The sequence below is a fragment of the Melopsittacus undulatus genome, chromosome 6 (genome assembly GCF_012275295.1).
Source record: "Melopsittacus undulatus isolate bMelUnd1 chromosome 6, bMelUnd1.mat.Z, whole genome shotgun sequence".
NCBI lineage: Eukaryota > Metazoa > Chordata > Aves > Psittaciformes > Psittaculidae > Melopsittacus > Melopsittacus undulatus.
In genome coordinates, this window is record NC_047532.1 from 64,320,217 (window position 1) to 64,343,272 (window position 23,056).

The 23,056-nt window shown below is 42.1% G+C and overlaps 1 protein-coding gene across 2 annotated transcripts in view; it reads left to right on the forward strand.

Moving 5' to 3' along the window:
• The first annotated feature begins 1,915 nt into the window (after positions 1-1,915).
• TLCD4 (TLC domain containing 4) overlaps positions 1,916-23,056 on the forward strand; it is a 34,907-nt gene continuing 13,766 nt past the window's right edge. Inside the window, exons 1-2 of one of the 2 annotated variants that reach the window (XM_005146539.2) lie at positions 1,916-2,106; positions 20,360-20,525. In XM_005146539.2, coding sequence (XP_005146596.1) covers positions 20,371-20,525 — 155 coding nt within the window. In that variant the 5' untranslated portion in view covers positions 1,916-2,106; positions 20,360-20,370. Of the gene's footprint in view, positions 2,107-15,106; positions 15,158-20,359; positions 20,526-23,056 lie in introns of those variants that run through there. The other variant, XM_034064059.1, reaches the window with a different exon arrangement.

The following is a 23,056-nucleotide window of genomic DNA, read 5'->3' on the forward strand; positions in this document are numbered from 1 at the left end:
AATACCTCACTGCTTAATCATCATTGACACTTGGAAGCAACAAGGTTTTAATTAATAGTTTTGTTGATGATGCATGAATTCATTTTGCTTTCCACTTAATTGGCTACATAAACCTAAGAATTAGGGACAATAGAGATTCAAGTCTCTAAATTACAGAAGAAAGAGAAAGAAAGCACCACAGCCCTTTTTGAGAAAATAAGCTACTATGTTAAAACAAGACAATAAGTTCTGTAGGCAATTTAAATACTAATGTTTTCTGTGGTGATCTTTCCCCTCTTGCAGCTTTTTCAGTGACAATAACATCATTGATGTAGAATGTATCCCAGGTAGCCACAGGGGGTGTAGCTAGCAATTGTTTTATTAAAGGATTTTTTCCCCAAGGCTTTTTTATATCTTACTTTGCACTTATTTTTCCTACTGTAAGGAGTGTGGAAAACTGCATTGTATTAGGCATTTTATTCAGAGAAACAGCCCTGGAATCTCAGCAGCAGAGAGTTATATAAACCCCTTCAACTTACTTTCTCCTTTTCACATTAATTCTTCTGCATGTACATACTTCCCCTTCTTATAGAGAGTTCTTCTGCAAGGCTATTTGGTGAAAGTAATGCGAAACAGACCTAGAGCCAGTAAAGTTGGAAAGGTGGGGTTTTTTTCCCTACACCAGGCATTTACAAACAAGAGGAACAATAACAGTGATGCTTTTGGAGTAGAAATTGAGGATTTGACAGTTTTCTGGGCACAAAGCAAAGGTCCTGACTTTCAAGGAGTCTAAAAACCTAACCAGCAAGTTTGTCTCATAAACTCATAGAACAAGTGCTGGAAGTGTTCTTACTCGTTGGGGATTTTGGTTGAATAAGGCATATAGCTTTCAAGTAGTACCCAGAACAGATTACAAGGCTTGAGAGAAGAGTTTAGTGACACTGGTTAAAGCAATTATTTAAGAGTGAAGCAACAGCCTGCAACCTAGTCACCATAAAGTTTTGCAGGTATTTTTTTTCCCTTCCTGGAGGTTAAGTAGAACCCATTTACAGTACAACACTGCTATTTATGTCTTTTCTCAGTAGGACATAGATGTATTTGTGTATTTGCTCTCTTGTTCTGGACCAGGGAGGCTTCAGTCAAAGAACTGGAAGAGCCCTGAAGCAAGTAGGTTCCTTTCCACTCATTCAGCTGGGCTGCATGCTTGGTGATTGACTGCTATCTGTCAAGTGCCTTGAGAATACCTTGCCTCAGCATCAGACACGCACGTGAAAGTTAGCATGAAAAAAGAGTTACTCTTCCAAAGTTTAGCACATCATGGTCACATTAGCTAACTAATGTGGAGCTAGTGAAGTATACGACTTCTGTGAGGAAGGCAGTGGCTAGTACTGGATACCATTCTCCAGTCTGTAAAGCTGGAATCATCAAATCAACCAGATTGGAAAAGCCCTTTAAGCTCATCCAGTCCAACCCTTACCCCAGCAGTGCCAAGGCCACCACTAACCCATGATACTGAGGCCTCGTCTCCACAGTGTGTGAGCACTTGCAGGGATGGTGACTGCAGCCCTGCCCTGGGCAGCCTGTTCCAATGCCTGAGCACCCTCTGGGGAAGGAATTGTTCCTCAGCTGCATCCAAACCTGCCCTGGTGCAGCTTGAGGCCGTTTCCTCTTGTCCTGTCCCTTGTTACGTGGGAGAAGAGATCCTGTCTCCATCCTCCTTTCAGGTAGCTGTAGAAAGCAGTAATACTGCAAGTGAACATGTAACCTGTCTGGGAGGAAGCACTTGCCCTGAAAAGTCATTTGACAGAAAGTGATGCAAGGGCAGTAATAATAAGGGCTGTCTCTGGTAACTGCTGCTGATGCAGGAAGTTAGCTTTGAACTTCTTTACTGGAGAAGCAATAAACCTTGCTCATTCTAAGGAATGCCTCACTATTGTCCAAAAGAGAACCCTGAAACTCTTCAATAGGAAAAAACAGGCTTTTATAAGATGGTGTAATATTTTTTCCATTTACTGCTTGTCAGACAATGTTCCAAAGAAAAACTTGCTGCTATCCTTTTTATGTGAATATTCTCTGCAGAAGCTTGCTAGTACATCTGGTGCATGTCTCCTTTTGAAAGTTACACTGGTGAGTACTAAATTGAGCTGAGGAAAGCTTGCTTTCTTTGTGTTTCAGGTTCTGTTGGCTCCAATAGGAAAGGCTGCAATTGGACTATTAGCAAAAGTATTTTTTCCCTGAAATGAAATATAGGCAGCTTTGGCTATCTGATGGTCATTCCCATTCTGAGATTCCACTCATGAGTGATCTAACTTTAACTGTTAAACAAGAGAGTCTTTCCATGCAACTGAAATACATTTTAGAGTAATGATTTCTTAACTGGCATTGTGAATAATGGATTTTTTTTCCTTCTAATTATGAATTCTCAAAGTAGATTCATGAACAAGAGTGATTGTACTATTGTTTTCTTAAGTGAGGTAATTTTGCCTTGTTTTGGCTTAGAGTACAGCTCTACAAGCAGTTGCATTAGCACAACTGAAGGTAAACTACTGCAATGGTAGAGGGAGTTGGGTGAGGAAAAGGGCAGGAACCTGTTTCTCAGGCTTGCTACTGGAAAAATTGTAATGTGGAGCCATTTGTCATGTTAAACCTCAGCCATGCATTAAATCCTAAATACTGTTCTTAGCACAATAGCTTCATAGCAGAAGTGATTTGAAAAACAAAGTATGTTATAGAAGTAAACTTTTTTTTCTCAGAAAAAAATTACTTATTTTTATGTGCTTCTGAGGTGTTTAGAAACATAAAGAGCAGTGATATGGTGCTCTTTGATTAGAGAAAACCTGAAGACTTCTGACTGGGTTTCTAATGATTCCTCTTTAAAATGAGAAATTCAAGCTGCAAAAAGGCCTGCTGTTGGGAAGGAAATGGATTTTTAATTAAATCAGTGGATTAGACCATTGGGAATCAACTGGGAACAGGATGAAGCAGACAGCTGATATATAAGCTAATATATAAGATGCTGGCTGTTCTCACTTGATGACAGAAATTAGGATGTTTGTTATCAGAGCCAGGCTGTGGCGAAACTTGTCCCTTTTTGCAGCAGTTACTTTCAATTACATTGGGCTAAGTGCAGTTTTGCCTTCTTGTGACTCATTACAGTTATAGGAATGGAATCTTATATAGTCCTGGTTTGTATTTGTAATCAACAACACCTGCAATATTTATGTTAACATTACAGTTAGTGTTGTGTTTGTTGGTACAATGGCACATCTCATATATGTTTAAGATGGCTGTTTAGATACGAAGAAGCAACATTTGCACACAGTTAAACACTGCTTGTCCCAAATAGCCAAAAGGGTGGGATGAAATTGCCCAAATAATGAGATTTATTCTCTATTAAAAATGAATGCTTTCTCCCATTCACATTTGCCATTGCTTACGCTTTAATTTCCAGTGTTGAGCTGTGGTGTCTAACTCCACCGCCAGACAGCAAAGCAGTTGTGAGTTTACACCAACTCAATAAATAAGGTAACCTTCCCTCCCACTATTTAAAGAATTCCTTCTTTCTGGCAATGATAGGTTCTCTGTATGCAGTCATTGGAAGTGGGAGTGGAGGGAGAAGTCTGGATCTAAGTACCATGTATGAATTTAGAATCAAAGCAGCAATTTGTGAAGAAAATGTTCTTCTCTAACAGGCATGAGCCCCACTGCAAGCAGATGTTTCTTTAACCTGCCACATCTGACAGCGTGGCTAGGAAGCCCATGTGTGTAGCTTTGATGACATAAGGCTTGGTAGTAGTTTGGGTGCCTTCTGAGTGACAAGTTTGGTAATCGTTTGGGTGCATTCTGAGTGTGATTTTATGAAGCAAGGGCACCAAAATTACATATTGTAACTTGCTATAATTATTGGGTAGCATGCACAGGGAGCAGTCCCTGTGACATAATGTAAAGTGATGTTCTTTGATCTCTTTAAAAAGCCAGGAGAAAGAGAGCACTGTGTCACATCTTCAAAGTCCTGAGTGACCTTGTGGTACGTGGGTGGCTCTGGGCATTCACCCTGTAAAAATAAGGCCTTTCAATAAAAGTACTTCTAGAAATAGATTTGGATTCTGAGGTTATCCTCCTGGAAATAGGTCTTTATGTCTGTTTATAATGTTTAAACAAAATTGGCAGGAGACTTGCGGGTTAGGATGTAGGTTCTCTGCATATTCACAGCTGCTTTTCAGCTGGGGTTTTCCTGAGTATTTCAGGGGTCTGTAAGGAGGATGAGGAGAATTGCTGTCAGAAAATCAGCCCTTGCCTGGGCAGTGAGATAGCTTGGTCTCATCCATCAGCTTGTATCAGAGTGTACCTCTTCTCTCATACTGAAAATCAGGTATTTGGGGGCTGCTGCTGCCAATCACAGGTCTTCTTCCAGATTTCAGTATTCAGCCCTCAGCACTCTTAGGCTTGAGAGAAAGGCCTCTCACCCTTCTACACTCTGTCCATCCTCTCCTCATGAGTGTACAAAATGCATCAGGGCTGATACACCCCAGTACAAAGATAGGTTCCTGAGTTGAAAGTGAGGATGGTTTTCTGAGCTCTTGAAGTTTCTAAAGGTCTAGCATTGAATTATGTACATGCTGGCACTGGAAAGAACTAGTCATATTCAAAAAGAATAAACAAAGAATCATAGAATTATTTGGGTTGGAAAGGACCTTAAGATCATCCACTTTCAACCCCCTGCCATGGGCAGGGACATCTTCCACCAGAGCAGGTTGCTCCAAGCCCCTGTGTCCAACCTGGCCTTGAACACTGCCAGGGATGGGGCAGCCACAGCTTCTCTGGGCACCCTGTGCCAGCACCTCAGCACCCTCACAGGGAAGAGTTTCCGCCTTAGATCTAACCTGAACTTCCCCTGTTTCAGTTTGAACCCATCACCCCTTGTCCTATCACTGCAGTCCCTGATGAAGAGTCCCTCTGCAGCATCCTTGTAGCTGCCTTCAGACACTGGAAGCTGCTCTGAGGTGTCCACTCAGCTTCTCTTCTCCAGGCTGAACAGCCCCAATGTTCTCAGCCTGCTTTCTGGTTTTGCTCTTCACTGTCTTTCATTTTCTTTTCCTCCTGCATTCCTTGTGTCTTCTCTTTATACAGTTCTATTTAAAAGTATGTCATGTATTGACTAGTGTTTTGGGGATGGTGCTAGGAATGGCTGTAGGTCTGGGGATTTGTCCACATAATGTTAAAGTCAATGGAATGTAATAACTCCACTAGCTCTGAATGGAGATAAATGCAATTCTTTATAGAGTTTGCAGGAGCTGGCTGAGTTTTCTCGGTATTTTACTTTCTGTATGTTTGTGTATCATTCTTGCAAGAAATAATAGGAAAATTCTGAAATCTAAATGTAGTGCTTCTGTTTAGTTGGCAATATGTACGATGTGAGTTCAGCTATAGCCAGTGTAACTCACCTTCTGCACTATGTTTTACCAGTCTTGAATTATGTGAGAACATACGGTTTAAAACCAGATACCCCTCCCATTTTTTGTCATCAACTGCTGGTGATGTGTAACACAGTTCTCTCTATGCTTGACAGTATGGGCATGTTCTTGTATTACAGCTTAAACAAATGTCTGGAAATGAAACATTGTTTGCATTAGTTATTGTGAATGTAATGCATTGTTAAGGTGTCAAGAGAGTTTCCTGTTGTTGTGAGTTGAACAGTGGTAATGAGAATTTCTTGGAGTTAATTTATGGTATTATTTTGCTGGCTGATGATAAACATATTACTGAAAATACAGTATTGCATTATATTACAGCTTCTGATTTCCTACTGCTGATCAGAGGCAAATAAATAATAGAAATAATTTTCAAACAGGGCTCTTACAAGTGCTTTGATAGTCTTTTTTGAATATTTCAAAGACAAACTATGTTGTCTTTTTGATTGTAGCTTTGTGTTTGAGAACTGGTACAATTTTAAACATAAGTAACTCTTAAGTAGATAATAGTCAAGTCAAGTGCTTGTATAAGCCTCAATTATTATGGTATTTTAAGAAATCTAATTGAGAAACTGTAAGGTGAAGCGCAATCACCTTTAAAGAGTACTGTTCACACAAAGGCAAAAAGAAAAGGTTGTTCAAAGTGAAACTGAAGAGTTACTGCCCCAGACTTACCTTCTCCCTTTGCAGTGTATTTTTGTAGTTAAGAATCAGATCACAAGAAGCCTTCCACAGTGGTGGGGGGGGGGGATGAAGTGCTGTTTTCTCATCCAGATTCAGTTTCTTATTGCTGCAGCATGCAGGAATTCTTTGGGGAAGACACTGTGCAAAAGTCAAATGAAAAGACTGTTCCTGTTTTAAGGAGATACATGTAGTTTTTTAAGGAAAGATACAATTACATGAGGTGCAGAGCGTTACCTGCTCCAGCACCTGGCTTCATATATTTATCTGTAGGATAACTTGCACACATGAGTTTGTTCAGATGCCCTGTATAAATAAGCATGTAATTGTCTTAATTCTGAACATGATAGACTAGCTGCGTGGTATGTCTGGCACCTCCAGTGAGTCCAAAATGTCTTAACACTCCATGCATATGCCTGGAGTACAGAACACATCTGACTTACGCACTGCAGAACACTGCACTGGGCTAGAACATCTTGCTCTGCAGGGGTGCAGGTACTGTTGCCCAAGATATCTTGAATTCCTGTTTCCACTGGGGCATAATATCCATATAGAAAAAGAGGACCCCACCAGAGGAACTCCAGATGTGTAACAGCCATTATTCAGCAAATCAAACGCGCAGCTGTTGAAATGCTGGCTCTTGAAGCAGTCCCATTAGAATTATTACAGCAAATGTTTACAACACGTATAAATGTGCAGTACTGGGTGTGTGTGTGGGGGGACCAAACCAAAACATGACAACCAGGAAGTTGCAATTAGTGTCTGTTACAATGCAGTTTATTCAGATGGACAATATGTTTGGTTCCATTCACAAAGAGACTTTTCAAATCCTTTGTTAATGTTTGCATGATACATTTTGATGGTGAAACTTTGTACATATCACATATACAATTAGGATTATTTTTGTATTTTTCTTATTTTTAATTATCCTAGGGTCTTATATGCAACATTTTTCTAATATTTGTAGACACTTGAGTAAGTCAATCAGAGCAAGCTTTGCTCATCAGCAAAAATGTGTATGGTGTTGAATAGTGTCACAGAAAGTGGAAACCTAAATAAATCCCCCACTTGGTCTGAAAGGCAAGCTTCTGTGGTTTAACACTAATGTATTTAAATGTACTGTTTATTCTGGTTTTGTATCTTTCTTAGCAGGACTGCTGTCTTAAATCATAGGTTTGGAAGTTATAGTACAGAGCACAGTTTCTTTCATCTGGGTGGACTTGCACAGAGGGGAGAAGTCTGTATCAAATAACAAGCAGATAAAGGCTTTAGAGAGAGGGGGAATCACTACACTTGCTGTTGTCAAAGGAGACTAAGAATTAAGCTCTAGGTAAGAATTTATAATAGTGGCAACTCAAAATGTGCAAATAATGACAATATTAACAAGTAGCACTGCTAAGAGGAGGGTCCCTGCTAGAATACATTATTAGCAATAAAAGAAGATAAATAGTACATTCTGGGGGTACTAAACTGACCAAATTAGGACTTTAGAAGTTCCTAAGACTTACTCTATAATAGTATTCCCTTTTGAAATAATGTATTACACCATGTTACTATTTACTGCAAAATATGAAATAAAAAAGCTGTAAAGGACATGAATTCTAAAATCCTGTTGTTCTCTGAAGAAATATATAATTATTACAAGTATTATTGAGCACTCTATTTGAGAACTATGTGAAAAACAGTTCCTTGTTTTCTTAGTCAGGGTTTTTTGATGGATTTCAACAGCATTTGGAGATAGATGATGTGAGTGTGCACCAGGTTTCACTGTATCCCTGTGCCGCTACGTCATTTTCCTGCCTTGTTTCCTCAAGGCTTTCACAGATCAACAGAGGATGAAAAAAGCACTAAAACTGATAGACAAATTCTTGTAAAACCTGAAAAAATTACAGAGGAAACTATATTTTCAAGAAACACCTTCACCTTTTCAGGCCTGCATGGCTGTCATTAAAACATCTTCATAAACCATTCTTTCCACCCTGTGGTGAATGCTGAAAGAGGCAGAGTTAAATGCTGTGCAGCTGCTACGGCCTGTGCCAAAGTTTAGACAGATCTAAGCAAGGCTTAGAAGCTATCTTTAGCATACAGATGAGTTATACTACCCCAAGTGTGTGCACTGTCTTTTTACCTGGTGTGCTGCTCCTTAAAATCAGATGCTATCACGTAAAACAAAATAGCACAAAATAGCAAATATCAGCAAGCACTGTTTTGGTCTCAAATTATGGTGATTTTAATTAACAGTATGAACATTTAAAAAAAATTATTGCTTTCTGACCCTTTGCTTGTTGAATTGTTGGGAAATAATTTGTTGTTAGCACTGCTTGGCACCAATTTCATGCTTTTCAGTTGCATGCTATTACAAAGTACATCTTCCATTTTCTGCTGTTCTGACATCATTGAATTCTAGTCACTACCCTGCTCCACAGTGCTCTTGTTGCTAAGAGCCGTGACTCTCACAAAGCAAAAGGAAATGTGCATGTGAAGAAAATAATCTGGTATTATTTCATCAAGCTTCTTCCTGCTGTTTCTTGGAGATTAGGGAGCTGAGAACTCATGTTAATTTCAGAGCTCTCTGGTTTAAGCCTTTGGCAATGGAGTGCTTTGTAGACCCTCAGTTTGCAGGTCCCAAAGATGCACCCAGGTGGAGCTTTGTTTACCAAAGAGCCAAGGACACATTTAACAAAGCTGCATCACTGCCTCTGTTATAGTCCTTTGTGCAAGCACTTTGACAGGAAAGAAAATGCATGGAGGAATGTCAGATGGACAATGAAGGAAGCGAGGGGAGGAAGAAAAGTGACAGAAAAGGAAAAGGTGATAAGAAAATAGACAATAAATGTGAGAGGGGGAAAAGGGGAGACAGAATGACCTGGGAAAGAAAAACAGGGATGGAGTTCCTGTGAGTTCCATGGATCATATTCAGCACATCTGCCTTAATGCGGTTTGATGTCTTGTCATAACACTGACATAGTGCATCAGCATAGAAGTTTGTAATGCACCAGAATAAACTCACAGCGTGCTGTTTTACAGGTCCTCAATAGCTGCTGGACAATTATATTCAGGCCTATAAAACCAATAGAGAGTGAGGATGCAAGTGGGGTATAACTAGATGAAAGAGACAGCGTGTGGTAAGAGATAACTAGAAAAGACAGCAAAACTGGAAGGAAACTGAAGAAGGGAGATGGAGCTACAGGAAGGGCTAGTGACCAGAGAGCTTCCCAGAAGTAAGCCTTTGTTCCATTAGTGACAGTAAGTGCTGCTGGCAGAAATGCTATTTCAAATGGGAAGGTGACAGGAGCTAGGAAAGCTAAACTGACTGATCCAAGATGAAAAAGGGAGAGTGTGTTTACAGGAAGCAAACTACAGCAGGGCCAAGTGAAGGAATTGTTTAGTACTCTGCTACCTGAAAATGGGACAGAATATGTTACAGTGACCTATGCTGGAAAGGTAAGGCTCACATTCTGCAGCTCTCAATCTGAGCAGGTTTAACACAATATGCATCAACACACAAAATGTGTCTGTTGTTTGGCAAATGAAGCTAGCACTTTTCATTCAGAGAAGCATACAACTCAGCAGCTGTTGAACATCCTGCATGTACTCAGTTAAACAAAAAAGCAAGCAGAGTCACTCTGGTTTTTCTATAGATATTTTTGGGTGAGGGAAGATTTTATAGAAATGGATTTTTTTTTCCCATTTTCCATTCACCCTTTTCCTGCTATTTTTCAGCTTTCTTTTTTTGGCTAAGCCCAAATTTGGATACTTTCTTTTCAGCTTCCTCTTTTCAGTATTGGGCTTTCTGAATTAAAAGCGTGATATTAGCTGCCCACAGTTATTGTGATTGGACTTCTTGGGTGGCCTGAATAATTTCAGTCAATGGAGCTGGTTCTTTTCTCATTCACAACAGTGTAACTCCTTGGCTTCAGTGGAGTTACTCTCAATTCTCAGTGCTGTGAAAAGACAATTGTGCTTGCTCTTTCATATGTTCTTTCTTCCCTGGGATATTTTTTCTTACATGTATAATTGATTTTTCTGGGAATATCTCCTGATACTGACAGGCAGAGCTCGGAACTTCTTAAGACAGAAATAAATCCAAACATTTTTTAGGTCACTGAGTTTAATCTACTGCTGCTACACCACCATGTTATGTAATTTCTTTCATAAACTCATTAGGCTTTCACCATTCATTAAGACTCTATTCCTCCTGCCATTGGTAAGTTCAGGCAGAAAGGTTAGTTACATCCTCTGTAAGCTCAAAACCACAGCTGAAATAACTTTCAAATGCTCTAAAAGTATTTTAGTGCCTCACTTTTGAGTACAGCAGTCATGAGAAAGGCTTCATTCTTGGCAGAAGCAGGCTCAGCTCTGAGAAAGCACAGTTCTGAAATTACAGCTGTACTTAGGAAAGGCTGCTGTGTAGTTTTCTATTCATGGTCACATCCCTCTCATAGATTTTAGGGGGAGTTACAAGCAGTCATCTGACAACAAATTTCTACCATACCTAAAGTGCCACCCTGCAAGCAATTACAGAAGGAGAAGGGTATGGAGCAGGAGTGTATAGCTTGGCTGAGAGTGGATTACTGCGGACTTCAATGAACTTATGTTGAGCTACCTTCTCTTAGCATACCCCATCCATTTCAGCAGAATTTGTCCCTCCTTTATGGAATTCCTGAGCCTAATTAGCAGGAAGCTGAAAATAATCAATAGAACCAAGAAGCTTAATTGTAATTAAAGCATATATGAAGAACAGAGCCCAGTTTTTCTTTTACATAATGTAAATAAGATGATTCAGCTGAAGTCAACAGAATTATGCTTTTACCTGTGAATGCTACTGTGACACTTACGTGTCTTCCCTACCTTCCCTATGGTCTTTCAGCACATAATCAGAGGGCTGGATCACCTCTCCTATGGAGACAGGCTGAGAGAGCTGGGCTTGTTCAGCCTGGAGAAGACTCCAGGAAGACCTTAGAGCAGCTTTCAGTAAGAAACCTGAAGAGGGGCTTTTGACAAGGACATGTAGTGACAGGGCAAGGGGGGTGGCTTTAAACTGCCAGAGGGGAGACTGAGATGAGCTCTCAGGCAGAAGCTCTTCCCTGTGAGGGTGCTGAGGCGCTGGCACAGGGTGCCCAGAGAAGCTGTGGCTGCCCCATCCCTGGCAGTGTTCAAGGCCAGGTTGGACACAGGGGCTTGGAGCAACCTGCTCTAGTGTGAGGTGTCCCTGCCTGTGGCAGGGGGTTGGAACTGGATGAGCTTTAAGGTCCCTTCCAACCCAAACCATTCTGTGGTTCTGTGATTCTATGATATGTGCCATCTATCAACATGGAATATAATTTTATGTTTTGCCCTGTGTTCCGAAATCTCTGTTCCACACCTTACCTCAGCAAGCCCATTGCCTGTACTTCCCTGCCCTGCTGAAGCTTGGCTTCAGAAATGGTGTTTGTTGCTGAGGAAGTTTTTGACAGTTACCCTTTAGTGGTGGCAACTTTGTTCTGCAGCTGCTGGTAAAAAGATAGCTGCAAATCAGAAGGGAGAGAGGAAAAGGTGTATTAGTTATGAAAGCCAAACTGTGGTCACTGTACAGCAACTGTTTATCCTACCTGGTGCAGAAATACGTGCACAGCTTCCATCATGTAAGTACAGTAAGTCTTAAACTTTTAGGACTTAGTGTAAATGCTCAAAGTAATGGTGTGGTAAGTTCAAGCAACACTTTTTAGGAGTTGTTTTATTGGAATTGCTTTGCACATGCAATACAGGCATGTATTTGCTCTGATTGTTGGCTTTGAGGATCTCGTTGGGATTGCTGGACATGGGACATCCAAGGTGAGGTTGCTGCACATAAGCAGTAACATCCAATCTAAGAAGATTATTAGATACCTGTATATAGCAGATATACAAGCCATTCTCAAAATCTTCCTGGAAAGCATTTCTGATTGCAAAAGAGGACAGATAAAGCAACCTGGACTTATGGTAGCCATATCTAACCATGTCTACAGGCTTCCCGTCTACTGCAAGGCCTTCATACCCCCATAGCCAGCAAATTCCTCAAAATCTTGAGAATATCCTGCCGTATGCTCACATGGAGAGCAGCTGCCAGGCAGGAGTCCTCAGTGCATCACCGTTCTCAGCTCTACAGTTAGCAGCGCTCAACCCAGATTGTGTCATTGGGCTGCTGAAAGATGGCACTGCCTCTGGTCAAGATCTGCTGTGTGCTCAACAACACACTGGGCATGGGCCAAGGAGAGAGTAGTGAGGCAGGTCAGACTGGTTTGTTTCACCCACGCAGCGCACCAGGATGAAGAAATCTTTCGTAGGATTGTGTGCTACACAGTCCCTGTTAGGGAGGCTTGAGGGAAGTCTGTTTTGTCTTCTAGATGTTTCCTAACCAGAAAGTGCATAATTGTGATGGGTTATTTTGAGGCTTACGGCTCTGATAGGTGGTCTCTGGCAAAGTTATGTGTTCAGTTTAAGACATTACTACTCTCAAGTGTCTGCTTTACCTTGCTGCTAAGTATTACCACACTCTTATGGTGGAGACCCCAAGTGACAGGCTGGCACATTAAAAAATTACCTGCTTTCACTGTTGTGCTCTATTAGAGTGATTGTGACCTCAGGCAGTTGGAATAAACAACATTTTAAAACACAGCAGCTAAATCTGCCAGAGCTTGTTCAGAGCTTTTAGTTCTTAACTGTGAGTGGAAAGATTCTTGCCTGTACTGGTGGGCCTGAGAACAACCATTCCTGCCCTCATGGCCACTGCAGGTCCTCTGGCACCCCACAGGTCCACTGCTGGTCCATATGGAAGATTGTTGTCATAGCTGTTAACAACTGAAGAGGGCAAGGAATATGCATAAAGAAATGGGAAAGTCAGTGATATTGGATTAAGCAAAAAGTAAGGACTGTTCTTTGGAAGGTGAATTACTGAAGAAAAAAATTCTCATGGAATATTTATAGTTTGTGTCTTCCTGAGAGTGGTTTATGATCCCCCCCATACAGTTCTCGGGTTTTAGCAGCTGTTCTGTTTCACTAAATCTGTAGACATAGAAAATAGGTTGAAATCTTCTTTTATATGAGGAATAAACTGATACAACATCAAAGATGAGGCTTTTATCCCCATTTCAGTAGCAAATTGTGTTGATATTTTTCCCTTTATTTGACCATCTATTTCTGGAATGGCAGAAGACTGGAAGCAGGAATGGGCCCTCTTCCTTCACTCAGCTGAGAATGTCCTGTGGAATTTTGCTGATCAGTTTACAACCTGGTCAACCATAAGACACAAGCCTGTAGGAAATCAAACTTGAGTAGCTCCAATGTTGATGTAAATGCTTACCCACCATTTGATTTGTGTTCAATAATAGACTGAGCCAAGATGAAGCCAAGACTCGGTTACAGGTGCTGGCGGTGTGCCCTGCCCACCTCCCAGGAATGGCTCAATGCTGCAGTAATCAGCACCTGAGTCTCTGCGTTTCACAGGTGGGCACTTTGAGACAAGCCAACATCAGTTCCTGTTCAGGCTTAAGCCACAGTGTTCCTGTCATGGGAGGCATCCTGCAAGAGGGACTGGTGTACATAGATGGGGTAGGCAAGTTCTCTGTTGGCTGCAGCTTAATTGGTGTAGGACATACATGAACACCTTCAATGTTATGTTGAGAGAGGAGAATTCCTAAATTATCAGAAAGATCAGGACACCTTAATGGAAAATTGAGGTGGTTTAGGACATGTATAGTGGTAGAAGCATGCCAAGAGTTATGGTGATCCAGAGCAGCCCTAAGAAGAACTTGGGGGTGTTGGTGGATGAGAAACTGAACATGAGGCAGCTTCAGTGTGTGCTTGAGCCCAGAATCCCCCCATGTGCTGGGCTGCATCAACAGGAATGTGAGCAGCAGTTGAGGGAGGTGATCCTGCCCCTCTGCTCTGCTCTTGTGAGACCCCACTTGCAGCACTGTGTGCAGTTGTGGTGTCCTCAACATGAGAAGGACAAGGAGCTGTAACAAGTCCAGAGGAGGCCACAAGGATGATCAGGGGCTGGAGCACTTCCTGTATGGAGACAGGCTGAGAACACTGGGGCTGTTCAGCCTGGAGAAGCTGCGTGGAGACCTCAGAGCAGCTTCCAGTGTCTGAAGGGGGCTACAAGGATGCTGGAGAGGGACTCTTCATCAGGGACTGCAGCGATAGGACAAGGGGTGATGGGTTCAAACTGAAACAGGGCAAGTTCAGGTCAGATCTAAGTCAGAAGCTCTTCCCTGTGAGGGTGCTGAGGCACTGGCACAGGGTGCCCAGATAAGTTGTAAATGCTCCATCCCTGGCAGTGTTCAAGGCCAGGTTGGACACAGGGGCTTGGAGCAACCTGCTCTAGTGTGAGGTGTCCCTGCCCATGGCAGGGGTTGGAACTGGATGAGCTGTAAGGTCCTGTCCAACCCAAACCATGACATGATTCTATGATTATGTGTTCTTGTGAAAAAAACTGTTTACCATGATCACATTTAATTTTGCCTGCATATTTTTTGCTTATTTTTCAACACAACAGCTCAAAACCATAAAATGAGAAACAACTAGACAAAACTCACAGCATTTAATTTACCACCAGCCAACATCCGCAATACCTGTTCTCCGCATGACGGGTGCTACCCTCTGCTCCGCAGCGCTACCGAGGAGCGCACGAACGGCTCCCCGGGGCACGGCCGGCTGCCTCAGCGCGCTTCTCGTCACACCCTGCAGACAATGGGCCCCCTGTACAGGAGAACGCTGCCGCACGGAGCCGTTCCGCGCCGCAACCGCTCAGCCCCGGCCGTGAGGTACCCGCCTCGCTGAGGGACGGCAGGAGCCCCTGTGGAGAGCGAGCGGGCGGGGCGGTGGCGGCGAGCGGAGCCCGGCTGCAGGTGGTGGCGGCGGCTCGGCCCCTTTAAGGCGACGCCCGCCGAAACCCGATCGCCGCAGTCGGAGCATCCTGCGCCCGGGGAAGGGCTGTCCCGTGCCCGCCGCCGCGGGGAGGCATGGCGGAGGCGGCGCCGCGGAGCCGGTAGCCCCTCTCCCAGGTGAGGCGGACGGGCAGCGGGCCGCTGAGGGGCCGGGGCGGTGCAGCCCCTTCTCTGCCTCCTTCTCTCACCGAGGGGCCGCCCCCGGCGCGGCGCCGCCCCCCGGGATCCGCGGGCCACAGCCCGGTCTGACCGCGCAAAGTGCAGCGGCCGCGGCGGGTCCGAGCGCTGCCTGCTGCCGCCTGGCAGCCGCCGGGGCTGACGGGGGAAGCTCGGTAATGTCCGCTGCGGGGGAGCGCTGCGCTTTATGGGAGCCGGCCTGGGGAGGGTACCCCCGCGGCTCGCTGCCCCCTCAGGGGTTGAGGGGGTGATTTCCCTTCCTCCCTGTTGCGTTCCGACTGCAAACTTCTTGCGGGGTTGAGGAGATGGATGTAGGTAAATGCCAGCGCAGCGCACAGCGCTGCCTGTTTACCCGGTCCATGTTAAAAGCGTGCCTAACCCGCTGGTTGGTTTGGCGTTCTAAGAGCAGGAGAAGTGGAGTTTGGGGTCTGGGGAGCCTTAGGTAGAAACGGGAACGGGTTAAGCTGTGAATAGGTTGGGGTTTGCTGCATTTCTCCTTAACGGTGCTTACTGAGCTAAGACATTGAATGCAGTATGTCTGATCTGTTCGGAGCAATAGAAGCACAGCAAAACTCGGGCACTGCAGATGTTTTATTATAAACTGTGCAAACAGTCGGTAGTCCCACGCATCTCCCTGCGGATTAGTGTGGTGAGTTTCACAGGGTTTGGGTTTGGCTCTCAGTTCTAAACCGATCAGGAGAGCATGGGGCTGGATGGGATGCCGTGGTATCACCAGCAGCTTTACGGTGTAATCTTGTTTGGACATTGATCCAACTCATCTTGAAATCCAGCCTTGAAAGGAGTAAAGCCTGCAGGCCTCATGCCATCTTCTGCACCTGCCACCTATGTTGTGTGGCTGTGCAGCTGCAGTTCTTGGTTTTATGATGTGAAAATTGACATGGAAGCAGTGGAATGAGGACATAAATGCTAAATGCCACTGATGGTACAATGCTAGGTAACTCTTGCGCTCCTTTATCCTCTTTCAGTAAGCACTGACGTGTTTCTATTAGAAGTTCATGATGGTTTCATATTGGGGGTGAATGAATGTTGGGTCTTGATATTGTTGGTCTTTTTCTTCTTAATTTCAAGTAGAAATGGAATTGTAGGAAAACCACAGCATGTTGATTGCCGAATGTATTTCCAGTTCTTACTGTGGTTGAAAGCTGTGTTAGTAGCTTGTTCAGAATTACTGGGGTCCATAGAATAACATGGTACTGTGCTAGACATGTGTAAGCAATACCTTGCTGGAAATTGTTGAAGTATTCACTGATACTTCTTTACCTAAAGGCTACATTGAAAAGCTGCAGGAGTGAAGTTCCCATCACTTGTAATCACAGTCCAGCTGCATGGTTGAAACAGTGACTTAGTGTAAGTCAGGAAAAGGCTACTGATAACAAACTAATGGTGAAGAACCAACCTCAGTATAGTACTTTCTTCCCTGATTTACAACATACTTACACTACATCTCCCTCCTTACCCAGCCTTCCACTAGCTCAAAAACCATATCAGCAGACTGAATGGTAATCAATGGCTATGCAGTTTAGGTGATAGAGTGTCTGTTCATATCTAATCCATGAAGTTCTGTATCTTGATCAGACTTGCAGGACAGCTATAAGAAGACAGAGGGGTAGAAAAACAGTGTAGTTGAAGCTGCTTTTGGCATACTAAGTTTGGCCATTGTCCTCAGGGTGAAGAAATCATATGTAATATTGTGTTTCTTTTAAGTGATAAGCTTTTGTTCACCAACAGGAATGATTTTTCTTTGAAATAAAATCTGGTAAACAACAATTAATTTTCATGTTAAGCAGGATATATTTGAAAACAAGAGATAATGAGAAAGCATTTATAGCTGAGCTGTTCTTCCATCTCACTTGAAATACTGTGTTTACACCTGGTCCTTGAATTGCATGAAAATACAGCACTCTAAATTTGCCTAGGTAAAGCATGACATTATTGTTGGACTTGGTATGTAGTGTATTTAAGTGTCATCCTGATAAACATGTATGAAATCATCTTCTGAAATCATTCTTGCAAAAGTGCTTGTGAGTATCTGTGAGACCAGCCACAGAGGCCGTGTGACTAGTTTCTTCTCTGCTACCATCATACCTTTCTCCTCTGCATGCATCACAGTCTGTACTTGCTGCTAAGACTTCCGGGAGGTACAGGAGTATGATACTTCTGGAAGACAGATCAAGCAATGTCCACGCAAGTGCTTTTCCTTAAAATTAATTCCCTGTACAGACTCCTGAGTAAAAAGATGAGGTTTTATAATGCATTTCTTGCAAGAGGTAGTTGGGTGGTTTTCTGTTTAATTCCATAATCTCCTGTACTAAAATGAAAACTTGTCACACCCCGACACATTACTTATCTAGTAAAATCTTCAGGTACTAAGGAGACAAAACAAAGGGTTCTTTTGTCCAAGAGATTATGTCAGTGGCTTTGAAGCTCAGAGGTACCAATATAGTCATTGCAGGTGAATAGAATGGGTAGCATCATGAGAATTGCTATGTTCTAGTTAAAAAGATGATGTAGGTGTGATTGATGTTTTGCTGTGTTTCTGAAGAGAATTGTCTTCGACATTCATTTTGGTTTCCTTCACTTTAGGAATGAAACCAGCTGTGTTTTTTTCCTTTCACAGTCCAAAAGAGGACTTGCTTAGTACAAATGAGATGATGTAACAATGAAGTGTTGTCCCTGGGAGCAGATTCTGAAATGAACACCCCACAGTGTTTTATCAGTGGGTTTAAACTGGGAGATAAAGAGAATTAATTGTTTTATTTCTTCAGATAGAAAAGTTGTAGAAAATCAACCTTAACACCCATTGTCTCTAGTACTTTAGACTGTGTCAAAAAGGGGATCAAATTTGAGTTGTATTTTGTATCTTCTTGACCAGTGGAGGTAAGTGGAGAAGTATGCGGAGAACAGAGTTAAAGTACTTGAGAGAACAGTGAATGTATAGTATACATTCAGTATGGTGTTTGAAATTGCCTTGGTTTTGGCTGGGATAGAGTTGGCTGGGATTAAGCCATGACAGATTGGAAGTCTTAACAGGCTAGCATTAAAGAGTGTGCTATAGGATGTATGCTGCGGAACTAGAACAGGCCATCAGATAAACAACTGGAATGAACTCAAGTTTGTTGCAATGCACTGCAGCATGTGTACATTAAACTTTTGAGTTTGGAGTAAGTAAAATGCACTTGGGAACGGAATCTTGTGATACCCCCTGCTTACTGCCCTTCAGTCTGTGATGCATAGCTGTCCCAGATCATGCCAGCTGGGTGCCTTTTGGGTTATACTGAGCAGGAATAGCACATTAAATGCAATCTAACAACTGCAGAGTCCTTAGAACAGGATTAAAGCTGGTCTGAAGCAAACACTTGAAATCCCTGATCTGGATGCAGGTTTCACTCAGCAAATCTGCTCTTATTTGCTCTGCATTCTGCTGCTTATGTAGCTGTAGATTTTACTGTGGGTACCAGTCAGAGTCAGGTAATTCACCTTCTGTTTTTACTCTTCAGTTTCTGAGGAAGAAAAGAAAGAGAAGGAGGGGAAAAAAGTTTGAGATCATTGAACCTTCTGCTTCCAGATCTTTGAAGACAAAAACACGTTGTCCCCGATCTGTGTGTAATACACATTTCATTAAAGTTCTAAGTTTAAATGGAACCTGTGTTTCAATATACTCACCATTTACACCAGCAAGTGAGAATACTGTAATTAATGCTTTGAAAAGTTATTATTCCAAGTGGTGGGCTTCTCTTTCTGCTCTGCCCTCCCCAGGCTCAAGTTTCTTTTTATCTGCAATGCAGATACAACTTCAAAAACTCTTAAGGCATGTTCCCTCAATCTCTAATGCATGTGAACTGTAAGTGCATTGTGTAATTGTATCAGGTTTTGCTGACCATTAGGTTGTTGTAGTAACATCAAATTGTGCCAGCGTAAGTCTTCATGTTATTTTTAGTTATTTTCTTTTGTAAAACTACTATAAGTGACAGCATAGGAGCTATTAAAATAATTATTTAAGTATTTTAAATGAAGCCATTTGCCTTTCCCCCCCTTTTCTGTTCAAGTTCATACAAATTGACTTTTTATGAGCTTGTAATCTTTGCCAGTCTGGGGATATAAAACACGACACTATCCAGCCGGATATGTATGTCAAGGCCAGGTTGGACAGAACTTTGGGTGAGGGTGAGGCATCCCTGCCCATGGCAGGGGGCTGGAACTGGATGATCTTAAGGTCCTTTCCAGCCCAAACAGGTCTGGGATTCTATGATTTTATGGCAGAAATTTGTGGCTTGTGTGTTGTAAAACGTTGGTGACTTGGGAGGAATGACTGAAGTATTTAAGAGACTGACATTTGCCTTTGGAGTTGATTGACTATTGTTTTAGACCTCACGGAATAGCTAAACACCCATCACCTGAAAAGTGTGTTGCCTCTGATGATAGGAAACTTCTCAGTGTGCTCTGAAATGGTGTGAAGTTCAGATTTTAACGTGAAGAAAAAGAAGGTCAACTGCAATAGCCTATGTGCTCATCTGTGAACAGAGTGCAAACTGAGAACTGCTGTCTCCCTAAAGTGTACAAACATAAAGCTGCAGTGAGGCTGTTGCTTCCTGAGGCTGACCTGAGAATCTCTCTACTACAGCAGTTATCCAATTTCATTGTTGCCTTTAAAACCCTATTGGAAGCAGTCAGTCTGGTAAGAATGAGATCAATTTTAACTCTAGAGCAGCTTGGGACAGGAGTGGAAGCTTTTGAGCTAGTGGTTGCACTGGTCAGTGGTCCTCCTGCCCTTTCTGTGTAGATAAAATGCACACAACTATAGGCAATGAAAATGTGTAGTATGTGTAAGTTTGGGGATACTTTAAACTACTAAGGTGTAGGTGGAAATGTTGAGCAAGATGAAACTTTTAGTGAGCAATATTCCTGTTGAGAAGTTAGCAGTCAAAACCACTTTCTGTGGCTGCTTAAAATAGTTCAGTGGAGAAGGGACTGAAATGGCCTGGTTGGACATGGCTTTGGGCACCATGGCCTAGGGTGAGGTGTCCTTGTCTGTGGTAGGGGGGTTGGAACTGGATGATCTTAAGGTCCTTTCCAACCCAAACCATTCTGTGATTCTAAATTGCTGCCTTCTTCTCTTCACAGGCTGAAGAACAATGGCTTCCTTCAGCAACCTGACTATTGGCATTATTGTTGCCAGTTTTACTGTATTTCAGTTCCTGTTCCATGTTTTAAGTTCTTGGGTGTCAACACGAATAACACCTGGTTTTAACAGTCTCAGCCAAAAAAGGAAGATTGAATGGAATTCAAGGTAAGAGTGTTCAAAACAAAATCCAGCTAATGATCTACCTGGAATTGTCAGCATCTGAATCTCTTATATGTGTTTAGCCCTGTGAATCAGGGTGCTTTTCTGCCTTTTGAACCATAAAGGAAATACAGCAAAATGAGTTTTATTTGTAATATATTACCCTGAAAGGGTATATATTGGTGGTTGGAAAGAATATTAAGATCATCTAGGTCCAACCCTAACCATTCTATGATTCTGTATAGTATACAAGCTTCATTGGGTAAAATTAATTGATAGAGTATAACTTTATATTTGAGTAGCCTATTGTAACTCTAAAATGTTTTGCAGGTTTTTCTCCTCAGTGCTATTTAAAGGCAGCATCAGGTGGATACTTCTAAAGTTGTTTCCATTGTTCTAGGCAGCATTAGCAACTCAAATAGTCTTGCCTTTCCATTTGGCAAATGTCCACCTGCAATGTTCTTAAAGGCACCATCTTAATTTCAGTTTGATCTTTGACTAATTATCTATCTGCCAGAACAATGTTGTAGGATGCCAGTTCGTGATATCAGTGCAGGTTAGGGTTATCTCTGTGTTACAACTGACAATACAGGCAGACAGGGAAGCTAAACTAAACTGTTATCATGCTGGAGCTGAACTTTTGTCTCTAAGCCACATCAAGTGACCATAGAATTACATAATAGGCTTTCTGAGAACTTATTCCATGCCTTGTAGCTGTTGTAACAGCTTTGCATAATAACATGTGAATTGTCTCACACATAGCAGGTTCGCTGGAAATAACCTGCGCTGTAATCTCTGGGCTATTTTGTAGTGAGCTGTTCAAGTTAATACAGCACCTTTTTTTACTTCTTTCCAAGTTTTTTCTTAGGGTCGATAGCAGGATGTAGATGTTAGCACATAAATGAATCATGGTCCAGTGCTGCATCCAGTTCTGGAGTTAAAAGGCATGACACGTAACCTATCATTCATCCACAGCTTGTTGATGTTATACCTGAGGAAAGTGAAAGAAAGTCTAACTGTGCATGCCTTTCTGCATAAGACTGACCCTTAACTCTGTTAACCAGTGTTCTGTCAAACTGCCCCAACACTCCAGTGTTTCACCAAAACAAAGAGGCATCCCAAGGAGCATCTTACACATTCAGAGGATGTAGATGGACATATATGCACTCTGTAGACAGGTGTGCAGGTAGATAAAGTTACTATCTCCCAGTGAAGTGAGTTGGATTAGCTTAAATGATTTAAAAGCAGATGGTTATTTTGTCCTATATTGAACTGGTGTAGGGAGCGCTCACACAAATGGTTCTGTTGGCAGGCCTGAAGGAAACTGCCAACAGAACTGGCACAGAGGATGGTTATGCATTTTTATCAGCTCAGCTGCCTGAAATGAGCCGCAGCATTGAAAATGCATTGTTACAGTTTGGAGGGTTTTGTAATCAAACATTAGAACTGCAGCTCTGGACTGTGTTTTCCATGCTGCCAATTTGTTCATTCGGACCTTCCAAGAGTTAAGAACCAATAATGTAATTGCTTCTGGAATGTTAAGTATGCAGATGCTCAAATTGAGTAAAAAACTGTACTTTGACGCAAATGTAATAGAACTATTTTGTTGTGCATAAATTCCTGTCACCTCTTCTATTCATACATAATTGTACAGTTGGTAAGTATGTGTATATTCAGCAACAAAGGAATAAGTATGCAACGTATCAGTGCAACTTGTTTCTTTGTGATTTAATAAGGAGTTAAAGGATACAAGCTTTGTCAGTATTCTCAAAGAACTGTGTGGAGCTTGACAGCTTGACCTAGATTCTATATTGAAATTAAGTGTTGCACTATTTCCCTTCTTCTGCCCCTTCTTCTATAGCAACTTCAAAGTCCAGAGTTGCAGAGAGTCTGCTCCTTTCTTCCTTTTGATTTTTTTTATCCTCTCCCCCTTCATGGGCTGTGCTTGTGTATAGCTTGTATTCTAAACACTAAGATTTGGATAAGGAGCCGTTCCTTAGAAAAATTGCAACTGAGCTATATATTTTAAGACAAATTTTACTTGTTTCACCATTATCTTCTCCTCAGGTTCAAAACTGCCAGGCATTTCTCAAATGCTAATACTATGTGCCATGCTTTGTTTCAAAGACAAAGCAAAGTTCCTAGCTCTCTGCTAACTCTGTATTGCAAGAGCAGGTGTCTTAATCCTGGTAACTTAAATTTTCTCTGTTTATTAAATAGATAAAAAGATTTAACCAAAAAAGCAGCCTGTGGCTACTGGTTAGTAAATGTTATCCTCCAGCTTGTTACATTTGACTATACAGCTTGCATAAATCTGCATTCATTTTTTGGAACACTGTTGAAAAAGTGCTGAAAATAACACGATGATACTCTTTAAACAAGTCATAAATAGAGACTTTTCTTGTGAACGCACAGCATTCACAGCTAACTGAACTTTATGTTAAGCACATTAAGGAGAACATCACCCTTGTTTGCAACCTACTCTGTCTTTACAGAGTCTTCCAGAGGGAGTAAGATGGTTTTCTCAAATCTTGCAT